General features: G+C 38.6%; 1 protein-coding gene and 1 long non-coding RNA gene across 5 annotated transcripts in view; one reads left to right on the top strand and one right to left on the bottom strand.

The window, feature by feature from the left end:
• Nucleotides 1-25,155, bottom strand: part of SLC35D4 (solute carrier family 35 member D4) — a 56,020-nt gene that overhangs the window by 23,796 nt on the left and 7,069 nt on the right. For 2 of the 4 annotated variants that reach the window (XM_086890331.1, XM_086890353.1), the window contains exons 4-13: nucleotides 21,699-21,780; nucleotides 18,418-18,495; nucleotides 17,018-17,043; nucleotides 15,238-15,289; nucleotides 14,052-14,100; nucleotides 12,006-12,051; nucleotides 10,994-11,029; nucleotides 4,748-4,782; nucleotides 3,442-3,511; nucleotides 692-785 (exon numbers count right to left, since the gene is read on the bottom strand). In XM_086890331.1, the coding sequence (XP_086746457.1) occupies nucleotides 692-785; nucleotides 3,442-3,511; nucleotides 4,748-4,782; nucleotides 10,994-11,029; nucleotides 12,006-12,051; nucleotides 14,052-14,100; nucleotides 15,238-15,289; nucleotides 17,018-17,043; nucleotides 18,418-18,495; nucleotides 21,699-21,780 (568 nt within the window). The remainder of the gene's footprint in view (nucleotides 1-691; nucleotides 786-3,441; nucleotides 3,512-4,747; nucleotides 4,783-10,993; nucleotides 11,030-12,005; nucleotides 12,052-14,051; nucleotides 14,101-15,237; nucleotides 15,290-17,017; nucleotides 17,044-18,417; nucleotides 18,496-21,698; nucleotides 21,781-25,155) is intronic. The other 2 variants (XM_086890342.1, XM_086890361.1) reach the window with 1 other exon arrangement.
• LOC147655476 (uncharacterized) lies at nucleotides 2,453-10,961 on the top strand. Its single transcript, XR_015287195.1, has 3 exons — nucleotides 2,453-2,524; nucleotides 5,485-5,668; nucleotides 7,086-10,961. It is a non-coding gene; the product is annotated as an uncharacterized LOC147655476 (long non-coding RNA).

Here is a 25,155-nt window from a genome sequence, read left to right as displayed (position 1 = left end):
TGAGTGCACTCTCTTCTCACTCTTCAATAAAGCTCCTAAGTAGGAAAGGACCCAGGACAGATCCCTTTGCCATTCTGCTTGTCACAAGACTCCAGTTAGAATAGGAATCATTAACCTCTACCTTCTGAACCTGATCCTCCAACCATTTTTTTTACCCATATAGTTGTCTGCCCATCCAAACTGTAGTACTCTTAATTTCTATATAATAATGCTGTGGGACATACCATCAAAAGCCCTGGTAACGTAAAGGCAAATGACATCCTCAACTCTCTCCTGCAACAAAAACAGTGAGAGTTCTGCTATTGAACTTCAGAGAACTAGTTGTAACTCTTGGCTCAGGAAAGACACACTGCAAACCATGGCTGGTGCACACATTCACAGGTTATTCTCCAAAACACCTTTGGAAAGTATAGGTTTGTAGTACTGGGATTCAGTAGTCCAAATCCTTAGCTGCAATAATCATCCCAGTTCCATTACACTCAGCCTATACACAGTATTTCATCTCAGATAATCATTCTGGGATATTATACACCTTATACTTGTTGCCTGAGCTCTATGTGCAGGTTGCACAGACAGGACCAAGGAAGCATCAAGGAGGAATAGCAAGAAAAACTAGAAAGACGCAGAAATTCCTCAGTTATCCTGGGAGATGCACAGATCCATTGTGTTCCTGTGGGGGTCTTTCTCTTACCTTTGCAAGGAAACTCCAGGCTGCATATTGCCCTGAGGTTGTGCTGCTTTTTAGCTTCACTGTGTGCAACATCAGAAAGAATCCCAACAGTCCACTGCAAGGGATGGGGAAACTTGTTAATAAAATCTTTTAATTTCAACTAAACAACTTTTTACAGGCATCTTGGTTTTCCTGATGAAGAACTGAAGTGTTAATCCCATTTGGAGAAAGCAAGCTGGTGGACAAGTAGCTTACATTATGTCCAGTACATCTAGTGTTTGCTCAGTCAGTGGCTAGAATCTGAATAAAGTAAGTCTGACATTCTTATGGCTGGTCTCTAATGCACTTGCATAATCAGAAAAGTAGAGATTATTGAAAACATGAGGGGAAATATTAACTTCAGGCATTGAAATGGCTCTGAATAACAGCAATGCTAATTTCAGCAGGAACCACACATATTTGGCAACTAACTCACTTCAACCTCCACAGAGCCTTGAACTGAAAAAATAACCACTGGAAAGTTTCTGCCTGAAGCTTTCAAGCTGTTTAAACTTCATGAAGCCTAAATTCCAATTAGGAAGTCAAATACATCTCTACTGTTTAACAAATAGATGGCTCAGTCGTGCTGGGAACAGGATACTCCAAAGTTCTCTGCTGACAATTGAATTAAGAGAAGTTTAATTCTCAAGTCATAGGACAGCAGTCCCCAGCACTCCTGTGGCCAAAACTATCCTTAAGGAAATTCTGTTCCACATCTCACCAGACCTTATAGAGTTAATGAGGTTTGGCTCTGGATTTTGTTTCACTTGTGACATATGTACAACCCACTGATTGTGAGCCAGTGGAACAGTGAAAACCAGCAAGCAGGGAACAGAAAGGGACTTCAAAATATGTAAGGCACAAATTAGTGTGAAGCATAAGAGATTACAAAGTGCTGTGGGAAGCTGCAAGGGAAAGGAGATAGGATCAACACAGCAGACAACTGGTGAAGCAAAAAGTGCCTTGGTGTTCACAGAGGGTATTCTGTTCTGGATAGTGATGCCATGCAGTTTCCCCCCTCTCTACAGCAGCAGGAAGGGTGGAAAATGGGTCTGTGGTGAGCTCCAGTATATCTTCCAAGTGCTGTTCCCTGCGCAATACATGTGGCCAAGATCCATCTCAGTTGCGTGTCCATACAGGCACCAAAGAGTAGTGTAAGATAGCTTCCCAGGAGTAGAAGGCATTAGGAATTTTTGCATTGAGCCATAACACAAGATCCTTTGGGATGAGTGTGAAGTCTGAAGCCAAGGAAGTAGATGCTGCTTTGATGACAAAAGATAGGCCTAAATTCAGCAGCTTGCTGCAGAGGATGGAGTGCTGAGCAGTAGAGAATGCCACTCTGAGAAATGAGTGAGTTCACTCCATTTTAAGAATCCAGTAGCTTAAGTTTATTCCAGGTCTTCTGGCCTTCTGTGAAGGGCTTTCAGTCATGGAGATTTGAAGATATTTGGTGCAACTCCAGAGACAAAAAAGTGAAACAGCAAATTATGATACCTAAAATATTGATGCCACAATTAACATCAATTTATTTCATTAAATAAATTGAGTACATTGCACCTTACTGTTGATGCTTCAGACATTCTGCAGAGGCAGTAGATTTAGCTGCATGAATTGCCCTTACCTTTCATTGCATAGGTTTTCCACCAAATCCCACATATCTACAAAGACACTAGATTATAAAATGTAAGAGAGCAGCTGAGATGTTTGTTTCTCCATCTGACCATTCCTTTCCCCTTCCTGTAGTGTAGAGTGCTATCTACTATACATGTACTGAAGATGGGCCAATGGATTCAGAAGTGGGAAGCTACCACAGAGGTAAAGTTCTAATGGAGTGAACAAGAAGAGCATCTGGGCTAGACAGATACAAATTAGTGCCTGCAGTTAGATGTCACCTTCAAGAAAAAATAGATTTCACCTACCTAAAGAATACCCATTTGTGAGCTACTTGTAGTGTGGATAGATGACACTTGGAAAAACATAACAAAAACCTATGTACATTGGAAATTATTTAGCAGTCGTTCTAAATATCTCCTTTCAACAGAAAATCCAGATACAAGTCAGAAAATCCCTATCAGGAAATTTTTTTGCCATTAGTTAGCATGAAAATATATTTTTCCAACTCTTAAAAGATTACTTTAACTTGGTAGAAGACTTGGGGGGAAAGACAGGAGTTTTTCAAAAAAAGAAGATCTATGGGAAACATTATTATGTTGTCCTGTGAGAATTATACCAACATGCAGTGAACTTTTGCTACTGAAAATAATGCAATGCTTGTTAAAGCTTTTCCTTTTTACCCAAAGCAGCATTCTGCCAAATAACAAGATGTACAGGCAAATAGATCCATGTACACCCATATACTGCTGAAGACTAATAATTAGCAATTGCTGCCGACAGCAAGTTTGGTCTAATCTGACTTCTGAAGCATTTGAGAGATGCTATGTATCAAAGCTTTGCTACATTGGGTAAACATTGTTTTACTGGTGACTGGGAGCTCCAGCAATCAGAATGCACTCACCCAAGGAAACGCACAGCGCATTTGAATCTCAGGCCATCAAATGCATACCCCACAGACATGCAAAGATTTATTCTTTGCAATTCTCCTGGCTCATGGCAGCAGAAACTAGTATAAGGAAGGCTTTACATGCTGCAAAGTTTTTAATTGAAAGTATAGGCAGGAAGTCAACTGAATCTCTTATTTTGAAAACATTTACATGACCTGTTATAGAGGTTACCTGGCACAGCAGCTGCTATGAAACCTGTAGAAGTACAGGAATGGAAAATCCAAGGCACTGAAGAGATCACCTGAGGGACAAAGCAATATACTCAGTACATGGTGGGAAAAAATTACCCACTGTTACAAGCAATGCAACAGCAATTACATGTACATTACTAGTTTAACATCCTCTGAGCCTTTACAGCTGGCTGACTTTTCATTTATGATGCTTTCCACATTTCTGGTGTGTTTAATGATTTCTCTCTGACCTTGCTTCTAGCCAGTTCTTGCCTTTGGTTGAAAAAGGGAAAAGGGATACCTAAGAGTATTCTTTGCTAGTATTCAGAAGGTCCTGCTTAAGCAGCATTTGCCAGTGGACAGACATATATCATATCCACTTCTTTTATTACACAGCGTGTGATGGCTCCTACTGAAATAACAGGAAACACAGACATATGGTGGCTGCTTCCCCCTCTGGCATTTGAACTCATAATACAGAGCATGTTGAGAGGTCTAAGTGGAGCTCTCAAGTACTTGTACTTCCAGGAACCTGAGCCTTCATTGCTCTTGGTGGCAGTTCCAGGAGTTCTTTGGCCGTCAGGATCTACAGATTTGCATGAAGCTCCATCTCTCAGTTTTTGAAATGCAGGACTGTTTGGCTTAACATGTATGTTTATCCTGGTGGGGGTTTGCTATATATACAATCTGCACTGGGAAACACCAGGAAAAAGGGTGAATTTATGTTTCTTTAAATACTTCCTTCTTTGTTTTTCTGGCTGAACAAATGTCTAATGAAAGCAACAGATGATCATCTTTACCCTCATAATTACGAACACACAAGAAAGTAAGAATATTAGCCACCATAAAATATTAAATTTCTCCATTTTTACCACCTGATGTGCTGCTACTTCAAATCCTGCCATGGGTCCAAGCAGTGGGATCCATGTATTGAAAGCAACAAAACAAAAACTCTGCATAGCAATGGGGACAATGCAGAGAAGGAAGCCCAGTTCTATATGGACTCCTGAGACTTTGCTCTGAAGAGGACATGTTAACTTAGAGAATCATTGTTCTTTACCATGCACCACCTCAAAAGCTGTTCTTTGTTGTCTGTCCCATACTGCTTGTTTGCAAAGGACAGCTAAGAATGGTATTGGGAAATATCATGCAATTTACACCAAGTTATATACTCTTCCCTTCCTACGTGGTAACATATTACTGGTCATATTCAGGGCTAAAATCCTGAGGGTTTGGTCTCTAAAAATATTCATAGAAAGCAAAAGCAACATGGAAATCTAAAAATGGAGGAACTCAGTTCACTTTACCTGCTGGATGGGATGCAGAGGCCAACAGCACTACACTAAAAAAAAAAATAAATTAATTTGATACTACAAAATCTATGACATGAGCTGAAGACTATAAATTGACAGTTCTGTGTTTGTTTTTTCATGGTGATACTTATTCCAGTTACGTAGAATAACTGAAATATAAGTATCAATTAAAATAAAACAAAAGTTGATTGGAAAGGAGTGTATGGGGGTCACCTAATAAAATTTCTGACCTGAAGCAGGACTATCACAAATATTTGATCATGCCCTCTGGTTCTGTCTCAAAAAGGCATGTGTCAAAAATCTACCACCACAGAGATTACACACCTCTCTGGGTAACTTGTCCTAAGGCCACTCTACCCTTGTAGCAAACAAGTTTATCCTGCTGACCCATTTATTAAACCACCAAAGTTTCAATGTATGGTTGTTGTTCCATATTATGCTAAATATTGCATTTAGACAAGTTAAAAAGCACATGAAAATAAAAAAAATGAACCAGCCTGAATGATTCACATGTTTCAGATACAAGTGAACAAGAAAACCAGCTGTGACCAGTTCTTTATCAGAAGTGTTATCACTTAAGTTTTCTAAGGTCTTACAAAGATTCACTCTTTTAAATTTGCAGTATAGATTGCACAGAGCCTTTTCTAGTGTTACTGATTCTTCTTGTAGACTTCTCTTCTTTTTTCTTTTTTTTTTGCAAATTTTTTATTCCAAATTGCTTCTAACGTTAGAAGGCTACAGAGACATTCTGGGGCGCTGTGAGATTGGATAATCATGCATGTCTGTAGAGCTACAGCTTCTTCCAGTTACCAACAACATGCATCCATGACAAACACTAAGGACAAGTGGAAGAAGAAGACAGCAGTATCTCAAGAGTTTGTTTATTGATAAGAAGCAAGCACTGCCCTTGCAGAGGTAAAAAGACACTCATTAATGTAATGAATGCTCCAGCATTCCAGGCCAGCTTCCTTTTCCAGTGTTCATGTTGTTACCATTTCCAAACCAGCTCACTCACAGCTGATCCCAGCTCTCTACATGACCATGCTTCCATGCTTGGTGACCTGCCCTTGGCAAGCTTTGGTGAAATCCAACATCATTCACAGAGTCACCTGAAACAAAAGGAGCTGCAAAAAGCATGGAATTCTCATGGCCAAGGAAGCCCTGGGGGGAAGTTTGCCACTGAAATCAGCTGTGGAACACAATAGGCTGAAGGAGAAAAGTGTTTGACGGACAGGCAGGCAGCTGTTTCAGGCTTCACATTTTAAAAGTATTTGAAAGGCATCACATGATACAGTACATTCACATTCTCAATATTTATGCACGTTTTTAAAAGGTGCTACTGCCACAAAGGTATTAAACAAGGCAAAGTAGATCATTTACAATAGGTAATTTGCCCTACCCCTCCTCCCCACACATGGGTGCCCCCCCTGTAAACGGATGCCAAGAGTAATTCACAATAAACAGGCCCAAATCCTCAGTTTCCTGGTAAAGAGAGAAAAGGAAGCAAAGGCCTACTGCTTTTGACTGAATAAGAGAAAACAGGAGACTGATAGGGCAAGTGAAACTGTATCAACAGTGATGAGAAGTAGGGCTAAACCATGTTTCTCCACTTGCTTTTTGAATATTTTGAACAAAAACCCACTGAGATTGGGAAATAGTCAGAGAGCAGCTTCCTTCTGCAGCCAAGAGGAATTGATAACCCTAGTGGACACCCCAGGTTTTGGTCCAAACAAAACAACGGGAGAAAACAAAACCTTAATTGTGAAGTGCAGGGCAAGTTAAGGCAAATGGATTAGATGGCATTACAGCTGCTCTGTAGCTCTGCTCTGAATGAAGCATCAGTAAAAAAGACACGATGATGCTGTAAAACCAGATTAGGGATTCAGAGGTTTCTAGCAGGACAGCCTGGATATGAGGCTGCAGCAAAAACAAATTCCGTGTGCTGGATTTCCCTGCTCCTCTCTTTTTTCCCCTGTATTCAATACTGAGGGCTGGGTCACTCGTGGTTTCCTTTCTGGCTAAAAAGAGGTTTTGTCAGCAAGAACAGCAATTTATGCCTGCAAAGCTGCCCTCTTCTATTGCAGAAAATCTACTGCAGCATTTTTAATTCACAAAAGTGACAGATTAGCAGCTCTTCCAGAAGCCAGATGTAGTTTTGCTGTATACAGTAGAGCCTTTACCTCCTACCTTTGTCAGTGCTGTTTATCCACCATTTGAAATGCTCCTGTATCTGTTTTCTCCTCACCAAATGCTGCTATGCCATCTGGGCATGCCTTTGTGAGCAAATTTCAGACAGTGACAGATATTGTAATGTACTGGAAATTTCTTGCAGGTTCTTCACGAGAAGTAAAATATCTCTACCTGCCGCAGCATAGGAGAAAGCCCAAGAGGAGCTACAACCTGCTTGTAAGACAGGTCTATGTCTCCCTCAACATGCCAGGCAGGGATTACTACCCCTCCCCTCATGCTACCCTTCACCAGCTCAGGGGGAGAAATATGGCTCCTCCTTTGATAAAAAGTGAGGAAACAGAAAGCATAAAAGCAAATGCAAGATTATGAGAAAAAAACACTAGGAAGTAGAACACTAATGCAGAAGTTAGAGTACAGAGAAATACAATACTGCAGTTTAAAAAAGGGGGTGGGATCAAGAGGATTGGAGGATTAGAGGCAGGATCTTGAAAGAACATTGAACCTCTTCTCTTCCTCCCTGCCCCAGATGCACAAGGGAAAGGGATGAACTGGATGGGGCTGGGCACTGAGAAGCAGCATTACCCCTCCCTTCTCTGCATAGCACAGTTCTGCTTTCCCTCCTACACTTGTTCCTGGCCTGGCTCCCCTTTTAAAAGCCATTGAATAATCATGCTGGAAATGATGAAGTGAGAAGAATGCCAGACTTTCAACATCAGCAAATATTTCTTCAGATCTGCTTGATTCTGGAAAGTTCCCATTCATGTACATTTACTTAGGGTGTTCTTTTCTCCCAAACTATTCCAGATTTTAAAACAAGAAACAGTGCATGGTGTGTAAGGACAGCATATGTTAGCAGACTGCTCATTTCAGTTGCACTTCTGGAAGCATCCAACAGAGCTTTTTCTTTTATATAAATACATATATTTTTACTCTAACATATTGGTAGATTATAACATCCAGCAATTTATGGCAGATCTTTTAATCTGCTCCATGCAGACAGTCTCTACACTCAGTAGTATACAACTGTGCTTTCATACTGAACTGAGAAACACTTTGAACGGCTTCTATTACAATAATCCTATGTTCTTTTCCTATGTATTAGAAAAATTTCTTCACTAAAAGGCTTTGGAATCAGGCATTGTAATAGGTTTCACAGGGCAGTATTTGAGTCACCATCCTTAGAGGTATTTAAGAGACGTGTGGTACTTAGGGACCAAGGCTCAGTGGTGGGCTTGGTAGAGCTTGGTTAATGCACTCAATGACCTGAAGGGTCTTCTCCAAGCTAAAAGACTGGATGATTCTAAGCTCTGTCTGTGCCCACACAGCTGCATGTCAGCTGACTGATCTAGGTTAGAAATAAGGAGCTTTAAAGACCTATTGATAATAGTGTTAAGAGGAGAAAGTCGCACTGATACCACATTATCAAGTTCCTTCATAAATCATAGAATCATAAAATCATGCTTGGATAGAAAGACCTCTAGTACACATTAAACTGTCCTGTCCTCAAGGTGGAACTGGGATCCTATCATGGCCAGAAGAGTCCTTGAGAAGGCCTGAGAAGGGGAAGCATCATATACCTTAACACCTTCTAAATCACAAAATTTAGTGCTGGGCGCTGTCTGGCAGAGATAATCCATGTTTACAGTAATTTTAACCCAGAGCTGCCTGTGAGGAGTTAGTGCTCATTCAGAGACCATTCCTTTTGTTAGTGATATTTAAAAGTAGTTTTGATTGTTTCCTACAGAAATTAAGTTTCTGCAGTAAAGCTGTGTGTACACAGCTCCACACAGCTCTCAAACACGCTGAACAGATTCATCCGGATTTGGGAAGCAGCAGTGATCTCTCAGATAACCACATGTGCAGAGGTCTCCCACAGAGACAAACCTGCCAGTGTGTCCTGCAGCAGAAGGATTTTAGTCCCATTAGACACCACATCATGGTGCCACATGAATGAGATCTCCTGCCAAATTTTACACCCTTTCAAACATCATTAGTTATTTTGACAAAACAAAACTCTAAAAGAATTCAGATGTCACTTATCCCATTGTCCATGGTGCTGCCTGTTTTCCCTAGGTAAGATGAGATTCAAATGCTATAAATTGTGAGCTTTTCTAACACATAAAAGTATATATACCTACAGATACATAAGCATATAGATATGCACAGACCAAACCAAACAAATAAGTATCTCGTTTACTACCTCCCTTCAGCCAGCTGTTTTCCAACAAATTTCTTTACATCATCATCTTGTAAGCAATGCTGAACTTTAAGCCTCTTCCTGGGGAAAAACTGGAAGCTTTGATAACAAGTTTTTGCTTTTAAACAGATGTTGAAAATAGTGAATTTCCAATTTGCATAAATCCATTGTTGGATTGTTTGTTAGTGTGTTTTCTGTAAAAAGAACAGTTTAAAATATACACCATTGCACCTCACAGTTCCTTAGCAAGAAGTTTCTCCCTTTCAAAAGCTTCCAACAAAATTATCATACTTTCCATGTAATGTGGGACTCCTGCTCTCTGCTGGACACAAGTTCACAGACTTCAAAGGACCAAGATCGTGAACTAACAGAGAAGCAGCCCAGCCCTGACTTTTCAATCAAAGCTGAAATATTAAGGCCTTCAGCCAAAATCTGAATTTAAAGGTTCAGGCCTAGATGCAAATTTCAACTAAACTGACAACTGAGAGATAGTCAGGGAGCTGCCAAACAAAAAATCAATTGATTTTACTGCTTCATTCATGATTTCCCTTCAACACAGAGAAGTAGCTAGATCTCATTCCAGACTTCATAGGTTATTTTTGCATGTGGCAGCATATTTGCAAATTCCATTACTAATTCTTCCAAAGTTTCAATAAACACACCTATCTTCATTGTGCAAAATTGATTTGCTTCACATTTCATAGTAGATGGAAAACAACTGACTTAAACAAGAGCCTACTTCAAGCAAACTGATATCCAGATATTGTCCATTAATGGGACCCTGGTGAATCATAAAGGCAAAAGCAGAGGCCTGCATTACTTACTTATGGAAATAGGAGATTTGATTGAACTAAGATAGAAAGAGACACACAGTGTTATCATATTGATGATGCTCACAAGATAAATGGGAATTTAAAGGAAGCAACTGTCCTACACTGGTGTCCCTGATATACCTCTGTCAAGGATCTTTCATGTGGTCAGACAAGAGCATATATCCATCTAATCAAATAGACTACCCCAACTTCACTTTTGTTATGCTTATTCCTAGCTTATGGTCTCTCTTTCATTCCTTCTGACCACAGAAGGAATTTCTTTGAATTTATTATTCATACTTCATCATATTCCCAAATGACTTTAGGTATGAATTGAAGAAGAAGCAAACATATATTAGGTGTGATTTCAGATGGAGGAGAATTGAATCAAGTCTCTAGATGCCCTACTTGAAATAAAGCCTCACAAAAAGCCAGCAGAGGACATGTACACTGAATGTCCTGGTTTGTCATTCTTTGAAGACAGGACTGGATTTAAAAAAGCAGGGGAATCTGGTCAGTGACACAGACTCTTTCACCAGCTACAAAATAACAAGCCATTTTTATATCTCCAAATCAGAAAAACAACTGAAAGTCAGAATTACTCAATCCCACTAACAGCACTTTGAACAATCAGTTACTGCTCGTGTTCTCTGCACACAGTACTTTTGTAATCACTCCCTCCTCTTCTGGCAATTTTGTACAAGTTTTATTTTCTGAAGTGGGGTATTGTCAGGGAGCTACTCTGTAAATATTATTTCTGGAAGGGATAGATCACTTCTAGTGCACATGGTGACTTAAAAATTCATAATTAACACCTTGTTACCTTCTCAGGTGTATATTGGCATATCCATCTGCAACTGGAGCCAAAAAATTTAATCTGCTAAGCCATTCAACTTAGCACTGTTCTTTCAGTGAATGTCCTGCTAAATAAATACATTTAAGGAGTGGTAGCTGTCAGTTTCTTCAACAAAGCATGGTTGAAAATAAAAATATATAACACATATAACCAGCTATGGTGTATCAAAGACTTACTCATTTTACCTGAATACATAGTTGATGTACTGTTGGTCCAGATCACTGTGAGAGGAGGGAAAGAAACAGAAGGGGTTTTCTTAGCAATGCACTTCATTTGGTGTAACAGATCAGTATATTAACCAGTAATATACAGTAATGCTGTAATAGTACATTATATTAATTTATATAATACCTAATAAGGCTAGTATTGGGTAATACTTAATAATAACGTAATGTTATAATTATATACATTATAAACATAAAATAGTAATAATCTTATCAATGTTGATTATTTAATTATTAATTAATTATCAGTTAACCAATATATATTAATTCACACAGGATCCACACATTATTTTGTTGTTACTGTCAGCAGGAGTTTCATTTAACGTGAAGATAAAGTGAGACTGATTAAAATTGAGACCCTTTAACCAGGGATGGAAAATGGTTTTGAAATACATAAGCTTATCCATGAATGTATATTATACATCATATGCAGTGTCAACATATCCATCCCCTTCCATAAAGAAAACTGCAGATTACAGACACTGTGAACATGCAGTGCCACCTGATTCCAAGAATTCTATTGTGTGGTTGCAGTTCTAACATGAACATGGGATTAGTGCAAGGTTTCAAGGTGTTTAAGGTACCCAGCCATTCCCATCCTATGGTAAGTCACCAGCTGCTGAGCACTTTTGAGCGTGTCACAGAGGGAGATACTAACAGATTCAAACCATGCAGCTTTCCACTTGAACACAGAAATACACTTCCTCTTAACACCTGTGCCAGTAATTAGGGGTTCTTTTTCCAGGGCTGAGTTATCACCCTTGGGTAATACATTGTTTAAAACTAATTCAATGTTCCAGTTAGCAGTATAACTACCAATAACCACATGCTGTTGTTACCAACAATAAATAAGGCTCGTCTTGCAAGAGAAGTCATTAATGATTAACCAGGAGTGGCCCAGCTCCTGCTGATCATGCAGAGCTCCCTGCATCAGTCATCTCTCTTTATAAGAAGAATAAGAAAACACAATTACCTTAAAGATCCAGGTTTCCACAACTTGTGAAATACTTTGTAAGCCCCTGTAATTGAAATGACATGTGTAATTGCCATATCATGCAATCATTCTGACAAACGAGAGCTTGTTTGGCCATGGTACTAGCCGACATGGAACCCCTCTGAATTACAGTTTAGCAACACAGCACAAAGGATTCCTAAACCATGAGTAAAATGAACCTATTGCTTCAAATTAATGGTTTTCAAGGTGCTATCAGCTCTGAGCACAGTGCTTTGTGGTTCTGCTAGTCCTTCTGAGGACAAGACATCTTCTAGCTCACAGCAAAAACAAAGAAGAGATTGTGTGTGTGCGTGTGTGTATGGTTTTGTGTGTAAATGCACACAGAAAAGTGTCACAGGATGGGTTCTTCAGCCCACATCATTTTGGGGGTAAGTCCTATGATATATATCTTCATCTACATAGAGCTATTTGCTTTAAGCCATTTTTCTTATTCAGAGTTCTCTAGTTCTCTCCACTCTAGGGTCTTCAGGTCCTTTACATTCTTGACCCACCCATCTACCGCTTGTTAGCTTCCATTTCTGTCCTGGCTAAAAATTTAAGCACTCAAAAAATGACACATCTTCGGGCTCTGTTTTTTCAGACCCTTTCTTCAAGGCTTTGGGGTAATGTTTTTGATTCACAGAGAAAACCAGAAAATGAAAAGTAAATCCAGTAGAACACTATGAAACAGATGTTCTAAATTCTGCCTCCATTAGACAAGTTGAAGGGTAGAACACACATCCTTTCTGTAATGTTCTGTCTTGATTTACTATGCAGTAAGTTATTTCATCTGTTTGCCCTTTCTCGTAGCACCTTCATTTTAGTTGATAGGAAATCTAATTACACAAATATCTCCCAACAGCCATATCAACAACCCTCAAAACCAAGAGAAATGGAAGGCAGCTATATTTTGAGCATAAACATTATGTTGGCACTTCCCACACATTTCAGACACACAAAAGAAGCATTCTCTGAAGACTCTCTAAGCAATTTTCCACCTCTGTGACCAAGCACTGATTTACAAAGGAGACCCGTTGGCTTTGAGAAAGCAGGAACATCAGTCATTACAGCAAACAAGAATTTGAAGTGGAAAATCCATAGCTTTTACTTTTATCTCAATGAGCAAATGTTTACCATATAATATTTCTCAAAAAAAATCCCAAAACTATTTCTCATTTTTATGTTAACAACATTTCAGATGGGAATCTCTAGCCCTCCCTAGACAGGAATACATATAAACACATTACCTCTGCCCTAAAAATTTTACTGTATGAATAGAAGAAATAAAGAAAGACTCATCCCTAATCTGCAGGCAAGACCTAACATACGAATGAGTCACTCACTCAGTATATAGGACAGATAAAAATCAAATACAAGTCCCTTATTATCCACAAAAATGCTCCAAAAGACAAAAATCTCCTAGTAATTTGGGCCTGACTGTTTTTAGCTTTTCAGGGAATGGCTACAATTTATCCAAATCAATGTTTGTCTGGAAAAAAAAAAAAAAAGAAGAAAAGGAAACCTGATAGGTTATGCAACTCATTGTTAGAATTTTTTAAAAATGCATATGATTGCCTAAAAAACCCCAGCATTTCAACATCCTTCCTCTGGAACAAAAGTCCATGATATTTTAGTATGTTTTTGTCAGTTTTAAATAAAATCTTTGTGTGTAACAAAGCTCCAAGTACAAGTTATTGCTTGTTTTTTTCATGTTTCTTCTCCCCTCAGAAAGAAGTCTCTCTCAGTAGGCAACCATCAAAAAACAAGCAGAAAAGCTTAGTGCTGATTAAAATTGTATGTGCATTTTCTCATCCCCTGTTAACAGACTGCAATATGTAGTTTGTTCTGTTGTTGTTTTCAACATAAAAGCTATAAAAAGAATGCACTTTCTTATATTTACTGATCTTCATTCTTTCCAAGTGTTTCTTATGTATAGAGTCTCAAATACCAGTAACTTCAAAATAAAGCCGGTTTCTCCAACACATTTACTCTTCGTAATTCTTTTTCTAGAAGAAAATTACTTACCAACACAGATCAAGTGAATTAGAGCCCATGAATATCCATTTGGATCAAACTGCAATAAAGAACATCTACATAAATAAAAGCACGGTCATGTAAATATACATATTGCAATTTCCCTGCAGTTAGCTTTGCAAAGCAAGTCCAGCGAGTGGGAGCTGTGCTACAAAGAAAGGGAAGATGACTAAAGAAGACTAGGAAGACTGAAATTCTTCCTGTCACACTCAGAAACCTGGCATATGCCAATTATGCAGGCTCTCAGCTCGTCTCAGCAAGGATAATTCTATTTCAGAAATGTACAGCAATTTAAGCAGTCTGAGCATATGGACCCCAGCTTATTTAGTCTTGTATTGGCAATCAGGGACGGGTAAGGCAAGCAGAGGACCATCACAAAGGTTTTTGTCTTGTCTCCTGTCCCCTCTGAGCCTCTGCAGCCACTGAACAGTCTCTACCCAAGGCTTTAACTAAACAGAGTATCCAAGAGAGCTTCAAATGGACATTTGTCTTAGCAAAGCAGGCCCTCTTCACAGTCAGTAGGGAAAATCAAACATTTTTGAGAGGAATTCATCTGGCATATTTTAGGTGTCTGCTTTCAGGCGAGGTGAATTATGTACAAAGAGATCCTGCTCTGCACCATGGACTATGAAGAGAGCTAGTGCAGGTGCAACATTTCCAATAACCACATTTGATCAGATTTATCCAGACAACTTCCAGACTCATCTGACTTCAGAGGTGTTTAAAGCAAGGAAGCAGCTTTCCTAAGTTTCCAAAAGAGAATCTCCAATGAATAGATCTTTGCTAGATGGAGCAGTCTCTGGAGGTACCTCCTTTCTTTCTCAGGTGGCTACAGAAAGTGTGTACAGTGAATACAAAACTAATTCAGGATCTTCCTGAAAGTACACACAATTAATTCAACCCTAAGCAATTTGCTGTAAGCCCTATTAAGAAGTAAAATTGTGGTTTCCCCAGCCAACACCTTCACCAAAGAGCTGTATGTCCACACTGCTCAGAGGTTTTACCATGATGCAAACAGAGTAAACCTAGCAAGACTACAACACAGCAAGAAGAAAAAATTACAATTGCATTACAGGAATCCTACTGTAGTTTACCAGTTAAAGCTTCATCCCTCATATGCTAACACGATGTCAAGCATCAAGACCTGGCTAGAGCTGCTTTGCAAAACAGAGCTCACCTGTGTGTCACACAAAGGAAGGCACACTGCTGCTGCCAGGAGGAACAGCACACTGTGGAGAAGAGAAAGAAAAAAAACCTGCAAGACCAAAAGCTTTCAACCTGGATTAGTACACAGAGCAAAACAGAGGCAATTCTAGTCAATTTTACACTGACTCTTCACTTGTTTGATTTTCTTATTCCATATATAAAAAGTAATTTCTGCCATCAAAAGTTTTACATCATGCATTCTTCACAACTTGTACACAACAAAGTTTTATGAGAAGAAGCACAAAACACCTCAAAAGTGATAAAACCAAGGTTTTTTTGGTAGAGAATATTTTTCTTCATTAGCCATCTGGCTTCCCTACGTTTTTTCAGAAAGCCAAAATCAGCCAATTTCTGACTGAATGGCTACCAAAAACTTCTTTCATTAAGATGAAAATATTAAGATGCCTATTAGAAGAATTCCATCAGACATGACTCCATTACAAATGACATTGTTACTTCAGAGCGCAGAGCAAGGTGGAAGTGACTGGTTTTATACTGGAAATGTCTTAAGAGCACAAGTCCTCTCCTAGAATTAGGCTAAATAAATTCTTTACCTGTGGCTGAATCAGGATTTCTTCAAGCTACATAGAATACACTGATAAGGAATTTCTGTGGACTGTCATTATTAATATTAATATACACTTTTTTCAGCTTATTTTCCTACTCTTTAAGGGCATGGGAAAAGACAGAATATAGATTATTTAAAAAAATTGTATCCTTGACAATAATCCAGTGGTGAAGACAAGGCCACGGTAAGTCAGATAGTGGAAACAACAGGAAGAAATTAGGAAGATAATGCCTCTAAGTACACTAAATAATAACCCAACATTATCCATTGTTAAGTACAGCTAAAAGATTATTTAGGATAATAAGGATAAAAAGGATGTGGAGGGCAGTAAATATCCATTCTTCAAGGGATGTGGGACCATAGAATCAAACTTTAAACACACGACTGTTTGACTTTTGTTTGTCCTTTTCCATCTCCTTTTTGGAGCCTAAACAACCAGGGCAAACAAGGGTTGGTAGCTGTGCAGCTTAATATCACAGAATCACAGAATCATGAAGATTGGAAGAGACCTTCAAGAAAGTTTGTCCAACCTTCAACCCAGCACCACCATAATCACCCTAAATCATATCCACAAGTGCTACATATCCATATCCAGACAACTCTTGAACACTTCCAGAGATAGTGATTCCACCACCGCCCTGGGCAATTTATTCCAGTGCCAAACAACTCATGTAGTGAATTCTTTTTTTTTCTTCTAATATCTAATCTGAACCTCCCCAGTGCAATTAAAGGCCACTTCCTCTTGTCCCTTCACTTGAGATACAGGAGAAGAGACTGACCCCCACCTCACTATGAATGATTCTAGCAGAGATGGATCTCATTTACCTTTCATTTCTAGGGAAGGGAATTTTTAGCTACTTTCTAACACATCAATTATTTTTCTCTTACTGTTTATGATTATCCTCTGGAACTTCAAACCTTCCAAACCTTTCCAAATGCGTTGTTATGGGCACTGTTTTTTCATTAATCTAATTTTTGTAAGGAGAAAAAACATATCAAACTATTCAAGCGATTGTTAAAAAAAAAATAAAAATAATTACTCCTATGTTGCAATTTAGGCTCACCGCCCACAGGAATGTGCCTTACATTCTTCATTGTTTTGGTGTGACATTATCTGAAGCAAATACAGAAGCTGGAGCCAAAACAAGTCTGAATCTGGATCTGAGTAGTTTTAAAAGCTTACCTACAGACTTTCAGATGAGAGATCTGCTGTAAAAGAGAAAGGATGATTAAAACATTAGAATTTAATTATAAGAATGGTAAAACAGTGTTTTCACCTTCCAAAAAACTGGAAAGTGATGACAGCTGATCTTACCGCACCACACACATTTAAACGTCAACAAGCAACATTCAAAATTTGAGCACTGCTTAGCATATTAAATTTGATAAAGAAGAATTAGGATTATGGATCAGGCTACTTCACCTTGATTTATATTTTCAGATTACTTACCAGCAAATAAACCTAAAACTAGACATGAACTTCATACCTCCTCCTCAAACTTGATTTGAATTATACCAAAACTTTGTAACATATGTACTCAAATATTGAGTTTTCCTAACTGGGTACTACCTCATACAAATCAGTCTTGATCAAAACTCATCAAATTTTCCCAATTCTTTGATATGAAATTATTCCTGAGAAGCTTCCAGTTAGTCCTGTGTTTGTATTATCCTTGTCTGTACTGCTTTTGTTTTTAAATAGAGGAGTCATGAGCTTGTGACAAAGAAGGAAAATATTAAACACTTTGAAAGGGACACTAATCAGAGGACAATGACACAGAGACATGCCATGGTACACACAGCTATGTTCCTTAGGCATAGCCTTAGTGATCTCTTCTGTTTGTTAGACGAAGTAAACACTCATTTATCTGACTTCTATACAGAAAACAGCTATAATGAATGGAAGCTGACTTTCACAGCAAGCCAGAGGCCACTGTAGAAACAACTTTATGATGAATGATTTCCCAGTGTTAATTCACACAGAAACTCTGCAGTCAGTTAGAAAAAACGTTTCAAAAAAAGACTAAAAGGAAGTCTTCCCAATGCAGTTTGTGAGAAAAAAAACACACAGCTCTTATGAAAGAGTACAGGAGTTAGTCTCCTGACTTTCATAGGGGCAGAATCTCAAGTATTCAAAACAAATTTAAAAATGCACCATTCTTCCTGCATTTTATGTGGAGATGTGACCTATCTGTAACCATACAATACATGAGATTTGTTATACTGATTAGATCTAAGGACATAGTCCTCATTCCTCTCAGCTCAAACAATGAGATTTTTATGTGGGGCATGAGAGAGAGGGAATATTTATTTTCAAAAGCAAAAACCCAGCAGGACCAAGCCAGTCTCTTAAAGTACAGATCAGGCTGGTGATATGATATTTTCACCAACTAAAGAGGAAAAGGAAACATCAGTATAGATACTTGTCAACAGCAAGAAGCCCTCTCTGGGTCTCATTAGTGAGTAGCTATTACAGTGAGTCTAGAAAAGTGCATGGCACTAATGCCTGTATTAAGAGAAGTTAGGTATCTTGTTCTGGGGCAGTTCTATCACAGGATTTACCTTGACTGATAGATCAATTACCTCTTTCTGCACAAACTTCTGGAACCCGCAGGATATGACTTCCGCCGCGTTGTGCACGATGAGGAACACCGGGATTGGCTGCCATGGGGAGAGAACATAAGTGCCCAAATCAACCCAGAGCAGTCACACACATAGCAAGGGACCCTCCTCCTAGAGACAGCTGTCCCACATGTCTGTGGCTTGGGGCATTGCTTTTGAAGCTGTAAACCTATGCCACATCACCTAAAAGAGACTTAATACATCCCAATCACTAGCACATGGGCACAGGCATCTTTAAATGCAGACCCTGCTGCAGACCTGCTTGCTGTGTCTCCCACTGCTGAGTGCTCAGTCTGTTTGTACCCAGCTACCACAGTGAGATTTGCTCCATGTTTTGATTTGCCTCTAGTTTTCCCTCTCTGGTCTAGGATCTTCAGCCTCCACAGTAAACAGTTCTCATTTGTTGTCCCACCTCTGTCTGCTGGTACTAACAATACAGTGTGACTCTTAGCAACAGAATTGCAGGCAAGATGATTTTAGGTGATTGCTTTCAGTTACTGCTAGGAAGAGCTGCCCAAAATTAGGATAGAAATGCAATAATTCATACAGAAATGATGTTGAAATTATACCCACTGAGGTATCTGGACACCATCCCAACATGAAATCATTAAGAAACAAACCCCAGTGATAACAACAATGAATCAAGCACCCACTGCCCCGGGCAAACCCAACCAGAATTAGTGGCTGATAATACTTCCTCCAAATCAGATCCATAGTCTCTCAGACAGCTGAAACAGAAGCAATTCTTTGCTCTGATTAAGATAATCTAAAGACTAAACCATTTTAGGAAGCAGTATTTCCCCACTTGTGTAAGGTATTTAAATCACAGTAGCAGAGAATGAATTAATTTCTCAGTGATGTCCAAACTTTTAAGTATCAGGTGATAAAAGCAACAAATATCTCTCAAATGTGACTTTGCATATTTTCTGTAATTTTCTTTTCTTTGACATAAAGCCAGATGAGCATTGCTCATTAAACATTTTAAGTCACAATGACAACTGGGGCGGATCCACAGCCACAACAGTTGCACCAGAATAAGAACAAAAATCACACAAACACAAGTGGCATAAAGTTGTTGGACCCAGCTTCACTAGTACTGAAAACCAATTCTCAACCTTGTAGCTGGATAACTGGGAAAATAAACCCAGAAGTATTTAACATAAAAGTACTCTGAGCTCGACACAGTAATAGGAAATACAAGAAATACCCATAAACAAGGAAAGTTGACAGCAGAATTTACATTCTTCCCTTTGTGAAAGTAAATTTGTTGGGTTTTTCTTTCCTCCCTTCTGCTTTTGGCTCTTCCAAATGTGTTTTAGAGCCAACAATGGCTCCAGTTCGCCTAGCCCAGTTAACCTTCTCCATATGTCTATTGCCTTTGATGCAAGTATTTCTTAAATTTGTGAGTGGGCTTAATGATTATGAAAAGAAAGGTTTACTGTTAGGGAAAGCAGGGTGAATAGACTCTGCAAAAATCTCCCCTCATGGCTCTGCATACTTTTTTTAATCATCACAGTCCAGAGCTAAGCAGTCCTCCTCCAGTTCTAGCCCTGAATTCTTGGTCTGGGGTGATTGCCAGCTCCTCTAGGAAGAGGCACAAACAGAGATTAAAGTTGTAGCTTTGCCAGTATACGGGAGTGTTTGAAAGTGGGTCCCCTTGGATTTGATAATAAAAGTACACATAATTTCTGCTTTAGGAATAAACCCACTTAATTAAAATATGCTGTTGAGATGAACCAATTCAGCTATGAGTTTGGGAGAGTCCACTTTCATTCTCACTGTGCCATAAAATTGTTGTACACAGTCATTGTGAGTAAAGCTTCTATGTAGGGTTGAATTTAGCTCCACTACAAGGCAGCACATAATTATGGCCTAAGAGTGCTTGCACTTTTGTCTTGCCTTGTAAAATGGCCACAGAATTAAATCTCTAAATCCCCGTTCATGTACAACAAAAGCCATTAAGAAATGTGAGATGCACCTTAAGGAAGGCTTGGGATACAAATCAAAACCCTTCACAGCCCTTCTGCCACTCCAGTGCTGTTCAATCATGAATGACCAGAGAAGGAACAGGAGGTAAATACAGTAACTTACAGGATGACCAGGTAGTAAGTATAAATAACAGAGAGAATGTGATTCTTACCTCCTCCACCACCCAGGTGAGCAAGCAGAAAAGATACTGCTGCCAAAGCTTTATTGGTGCTTCCAGACAGTATTTTCCTTAGGGAACTTTGCTTACCTTATACCAAACAAGCCTCATGGAACTTCCTTTGACAAGGAACCAAGAGGAAGCAAATGCAATCACCCTGAGACAGAACTAATCTGAGAGCATGGGGCTTCTGAGAACATGCCTGTGCTTTCCCAAGATAATTTGGGTCCAAGATAGGGCCCCCAAACCTTGCTTACAAGGACAGAGATCTCCTGTTCTTTTCTGCTCTATCTCTCTACTTGGATTTTCAAGGGATTGCTACAATCAGAATCTGGTAAAAACAGTCCCTTTTGATCCTCCTTGGGGCTGAGGAGGTAACAGGAGCAAGCTGGCTCTGGAGTTTCATTAAGATGTATTGACAGAATGCAGAAGGGAAATAGTGCAAGATCTGAACTTACAGACCGAATAACAGCATCAAAACATTGTTATTTAAAATTCCACCAATTTATTTTATTTTTTTTAAGGACAACTGTAATTTAAGCATAAAGCATTCAAGTTTCATGAAAGCAGATTTGACATTCTGAAAACATTTGGTAAGTTACTGTGATGTAAATGAATCATAAAATGGAGTAATTTAGCCCTTCCCATAATCTCTTTCCAACTTTCTATTTATTTTTTCAAATTCTGCAAAGAATCAAAACCTTCTTGCTGAAATGGTCTTCATCAATTTCCTGGAAGGATTTCCCACAGATCCCACAACCCCATTCCGCCTATTGCAAAGTTACAGCTACTGATTTCTTCAGCTTCTTCCCTACTTGTACAGTTCAGACCACTGAGGATCTGTTAAGCAAAACACTGAGAGATCTATTTCTCCCTACTCTAGAGAGATGCAGAGTGCTTCAGACTGTCACAGAGATGCTTTTTGATACTTAGTAGGATTGGACCGCTGCATTAACAATGGATCTATTATTTAAACCTCTCCTCCCTCCTTCTCCCTCAACCCAGGAACAGCATTAAACACCATGTATGAAGGGAATGCTCTTTTTTTACAAAGTAGAGGTAATAAAGAACTGACTTCTACTTGTTAATTTCTTACCAATCTAGACAGTGCCCTGGAGCCGGCATAAATAGTGCCCACAAAAAGCACTGATGCAGGAAGCCATGACAGAATTTCAGACCTGTGAAAACAATTAAAATCCCATTGTTTCACCACATTCAGTTTACATACAGAAAGCTGCTTGAAAGGAATGTGATAATATATACATATGTAAATTAATTTCAGACATGTGCGTATTAAAGTCAGTATCTGATTGTTCAGTATTCCTCCATTTACTAAGGAATCCAAGTCAGAAATTATACATTTTGTCTAATACAAGCGAGAAACTAACTGCAGATATATTTTCTTTGCTTTATTCTTTCCCTAGCTCTTCTCCCTCCAAAATCATATTTTTTTTAATCTCCCTTAGGAATTACTCCCATTATTATTATAGGAGAGATATTTCAACTAGTTTCCTTGATGTTCTGTAAAAGGAATGAAACCTGACAAATGAAGGCATAAAATGGCTCACTTGCACAGACAGCACACATTTTCACTATGTACAAATACACTTGGCCACCCACACATTCATTTCTCAGCCAGACTTACAAAGAGATTCTTCCTAAAGATCAGATTGTCTCTGTGGAAGCCTATCTCTTGAGATTTCCTAATGATATTCCTTTGACTAAGCCAAACTCCTAGAGGCAGTTTGACAACTAATGGAGGAATGAAGTCATCAGATTGATCAGATTAAATGTTTTTTTAGCCCTGGTTGCTGCAGTAGGGTCAGGTTTCAGTTCTGAGAAGGGGATTCAGAACTTGCACTTTTTCTGGTTTTGATCTTGTTACCAAAAGGAAAAAAGGGATCAGGTAGGTGGTAAATTTCAGAGAGAATAATGTAAGATTTTGGGCAAGAAAAGAAAGGAATAGCCACGAGGTAAAGGCCTGAATCAAGGGCTTCCTGGGACTGAAGACATGACTGCCCCATTCACTTTTCCCAAGCTTTGAATTAAAGTGGAGAAACATTAGTGGGCAGTGCTGGTCCTCAAAACAAAACCATACTGCTTCTAGTTCCTTAGTTTGCATCATACTTCAAATAAACATGTAAGACATGGAATGTAATTATAGATACTGGTAGATCACCACACTTCATGGAACACAAGAAAGCAGACCACTAAACAACAAAATCAGAACACTATGAAGGAAGATAAAACATGTGCAAAGATTCATGTAATCACAGACAAGGGAAAAACCATAAATGTCACTTTTCCTCTATCATATGTATATAATTTTCCAAGATAATCAAAATCCCAGGGTCACAAAAATAATCTTTAGATTCTTTCACTGGCATAAATATTTGTTCTGGGTTTTCTTGACTAGCCACCATAAATTTTTATAAAAACACTGTTTCTTTTGAGGTTATTGACTTCAACTGGAATTTCATCAAGACCAAGATCTAATACTGTCATACCTCATTACCAATGAATTCACATCAGATACCAACAAAAATACTACTGCACTATTGGAACAACAACAAATTGAAGAAAGGGGGAGGGAAGAAAAGAAAGTGGGTCTCGGAAGATAAAAGGAACACATGATGAAAAACAAATTTTCATTTAGAACATAAGAAAATCACTCTTTCATGTTCCCCACAACTAAATTGTAGGAATCCCAAATATGTCTTCATTTCTAATGCAATTCTGTGAACTGCAATGGAAAAGGACTTCAGATGCTTTTTCCATGATGTAAGGGTAGAATTTTATGCTGCCAAGTGGGAATTTCAGGACTGAAAAAGAATGCACGGATGTTTGATGTAACGTGTCAGCATCAACAATCTGTCTTGTATGTAAACCAATTAGCAGCTTCTCATGTTGGCAATACAGTGATGTACATGCAAAATAGGAAAAGAACTGATGAGTTTGTGCTTGTTGTAGGGCTAAATCCAAATCCCATGATAGGCAATCAACACTTTAAAAAAGGCTCTGAGATGCTGCTTAGAGCTACAGCACATTAGCTGTGGGTGAAATGCAGCATTATAAGAAATGCCAATCATTGAAGACTTATGTGCCTATAAGGGTTAGGCAGAAGCTGGGCAGCAGACTGGAAGCATTATGCAGATGCTGTATGTTCCTCTGTGCTCCACAGAGCCCTTGTTTTAGATAAAAGCTTTGCAGACAGTCAACATTTGCTATTTAAAAGCAATGATAGAGAGTTTCTTACAGTATGTATTGGGGGGAAGCAGAGTCAAAGCAGGTTAGCCATAAAACCTGAGTGAGATTATTCAAAATATTACATTTTTATTTGGTCTTATAGTGAAGCTAGTATTCTGGACTTTAGACAAAGGACAATGATATCTATGTAATAATTCAATTCAGCTGAGACACTTTGGGATAACATGAACAGGCTCAGCAAGATCAGTCCAAATTACAGAATAATCGATACTTTCTGGACATAAATAAACAAATGGATGGCTGAAGACTGGCTATGATATTTCTAAGGATTCTACACATAGACAAAACGCCCCCCTCAAACCAACAGATAGATTCAGAGACAGATATTTTGTAAGAGGAGATGGAAATGTCCATATCCAATGGTAACATTAAAATCACCTTTGCACATTGTGTTTATTTGTTTGCTTGTTTGTTTGCTGGTGAGTGTTTTGGTTGGTAGTGCTTTGGAGGTTTAGAGGGTTTCCATGTTTGGGTTTTCAGGCTGTTTTTTTGTTTTGGATTTGATTTGTTTTTTTTTAATACAGGAGATAAATATTACAAATCCACCTCTGCAAAGCATTAAAGCATGTACCTAACCATTGTGAAGAAAGGCAGGTTTAAACTCATGCTTAAGTAGCTGGATGAATTATATCCAAAGCATGACAATTAATTCTGGTTGTTCCATTCAGTCTATTGTAGAAAGGTATTCTGTATTAACTAAGTTAATGAAGAGGTTTCTTAAGAGGGATTTCAACCCCTTTCCCTACAGTGTGCTGACATCTAGTGGCCTCAAGTCTCCAGGGTCAAAATATGAACTAATTTTTCATCCTAGCCTTTCTTAGATAAAAACAACCTCTTCAACATCAGCGAGTGGTTCTTGTCCTCTATTTTCTTTAATATCTTCCCAGGTTTTGAAAAGACAAAAGTCTTTTCCAAGCAGGGAAAAAAAGATTCAACTTATTCAGTTTCATTATTTGAAGCAGAAGTAATCATTAGTGATGAAAATCAGAACTATAAAAGGACATTACTGATGGCTATATTCTTCTAGACTGTTTTGTGAAGACAAAATCTGCATTAAAAATATAAATTTGATAATAATATATGTACGTATCAGTAACTGCTAGTAAAGCAAGGTTTGGACCCTAATCCTGTCTCTGCCAAAGTCATTGTCAGCTTTTAACATATCCTCAGTTTATTGCAGCTATAAAATAGGAAACTGAATTCTGTTTTCATTTACAATCTCACTTATATTTCCGTGGTGATGTAATTGCTTGTATGGAGATGAAAACAGAAGACAGCCTGTTTTT

This window comes from Cyanistes caeruleus, chromosome 1, assembly GCF_971803275.1.
Source record: "Cyanistes caeruleus chromosome 1, bCyaCae1.hap1.1, whole genome shotgun sequence".
Lineage (NCBI taxonomy): Eukaryota > Metazoa > Chordata > Aves > Passeriformes > Paridae > Cyanistes > Cyanistes caeruleus.
This window is presented reverse-complemented; position numbering and strand designations above follow the sequence as displayed.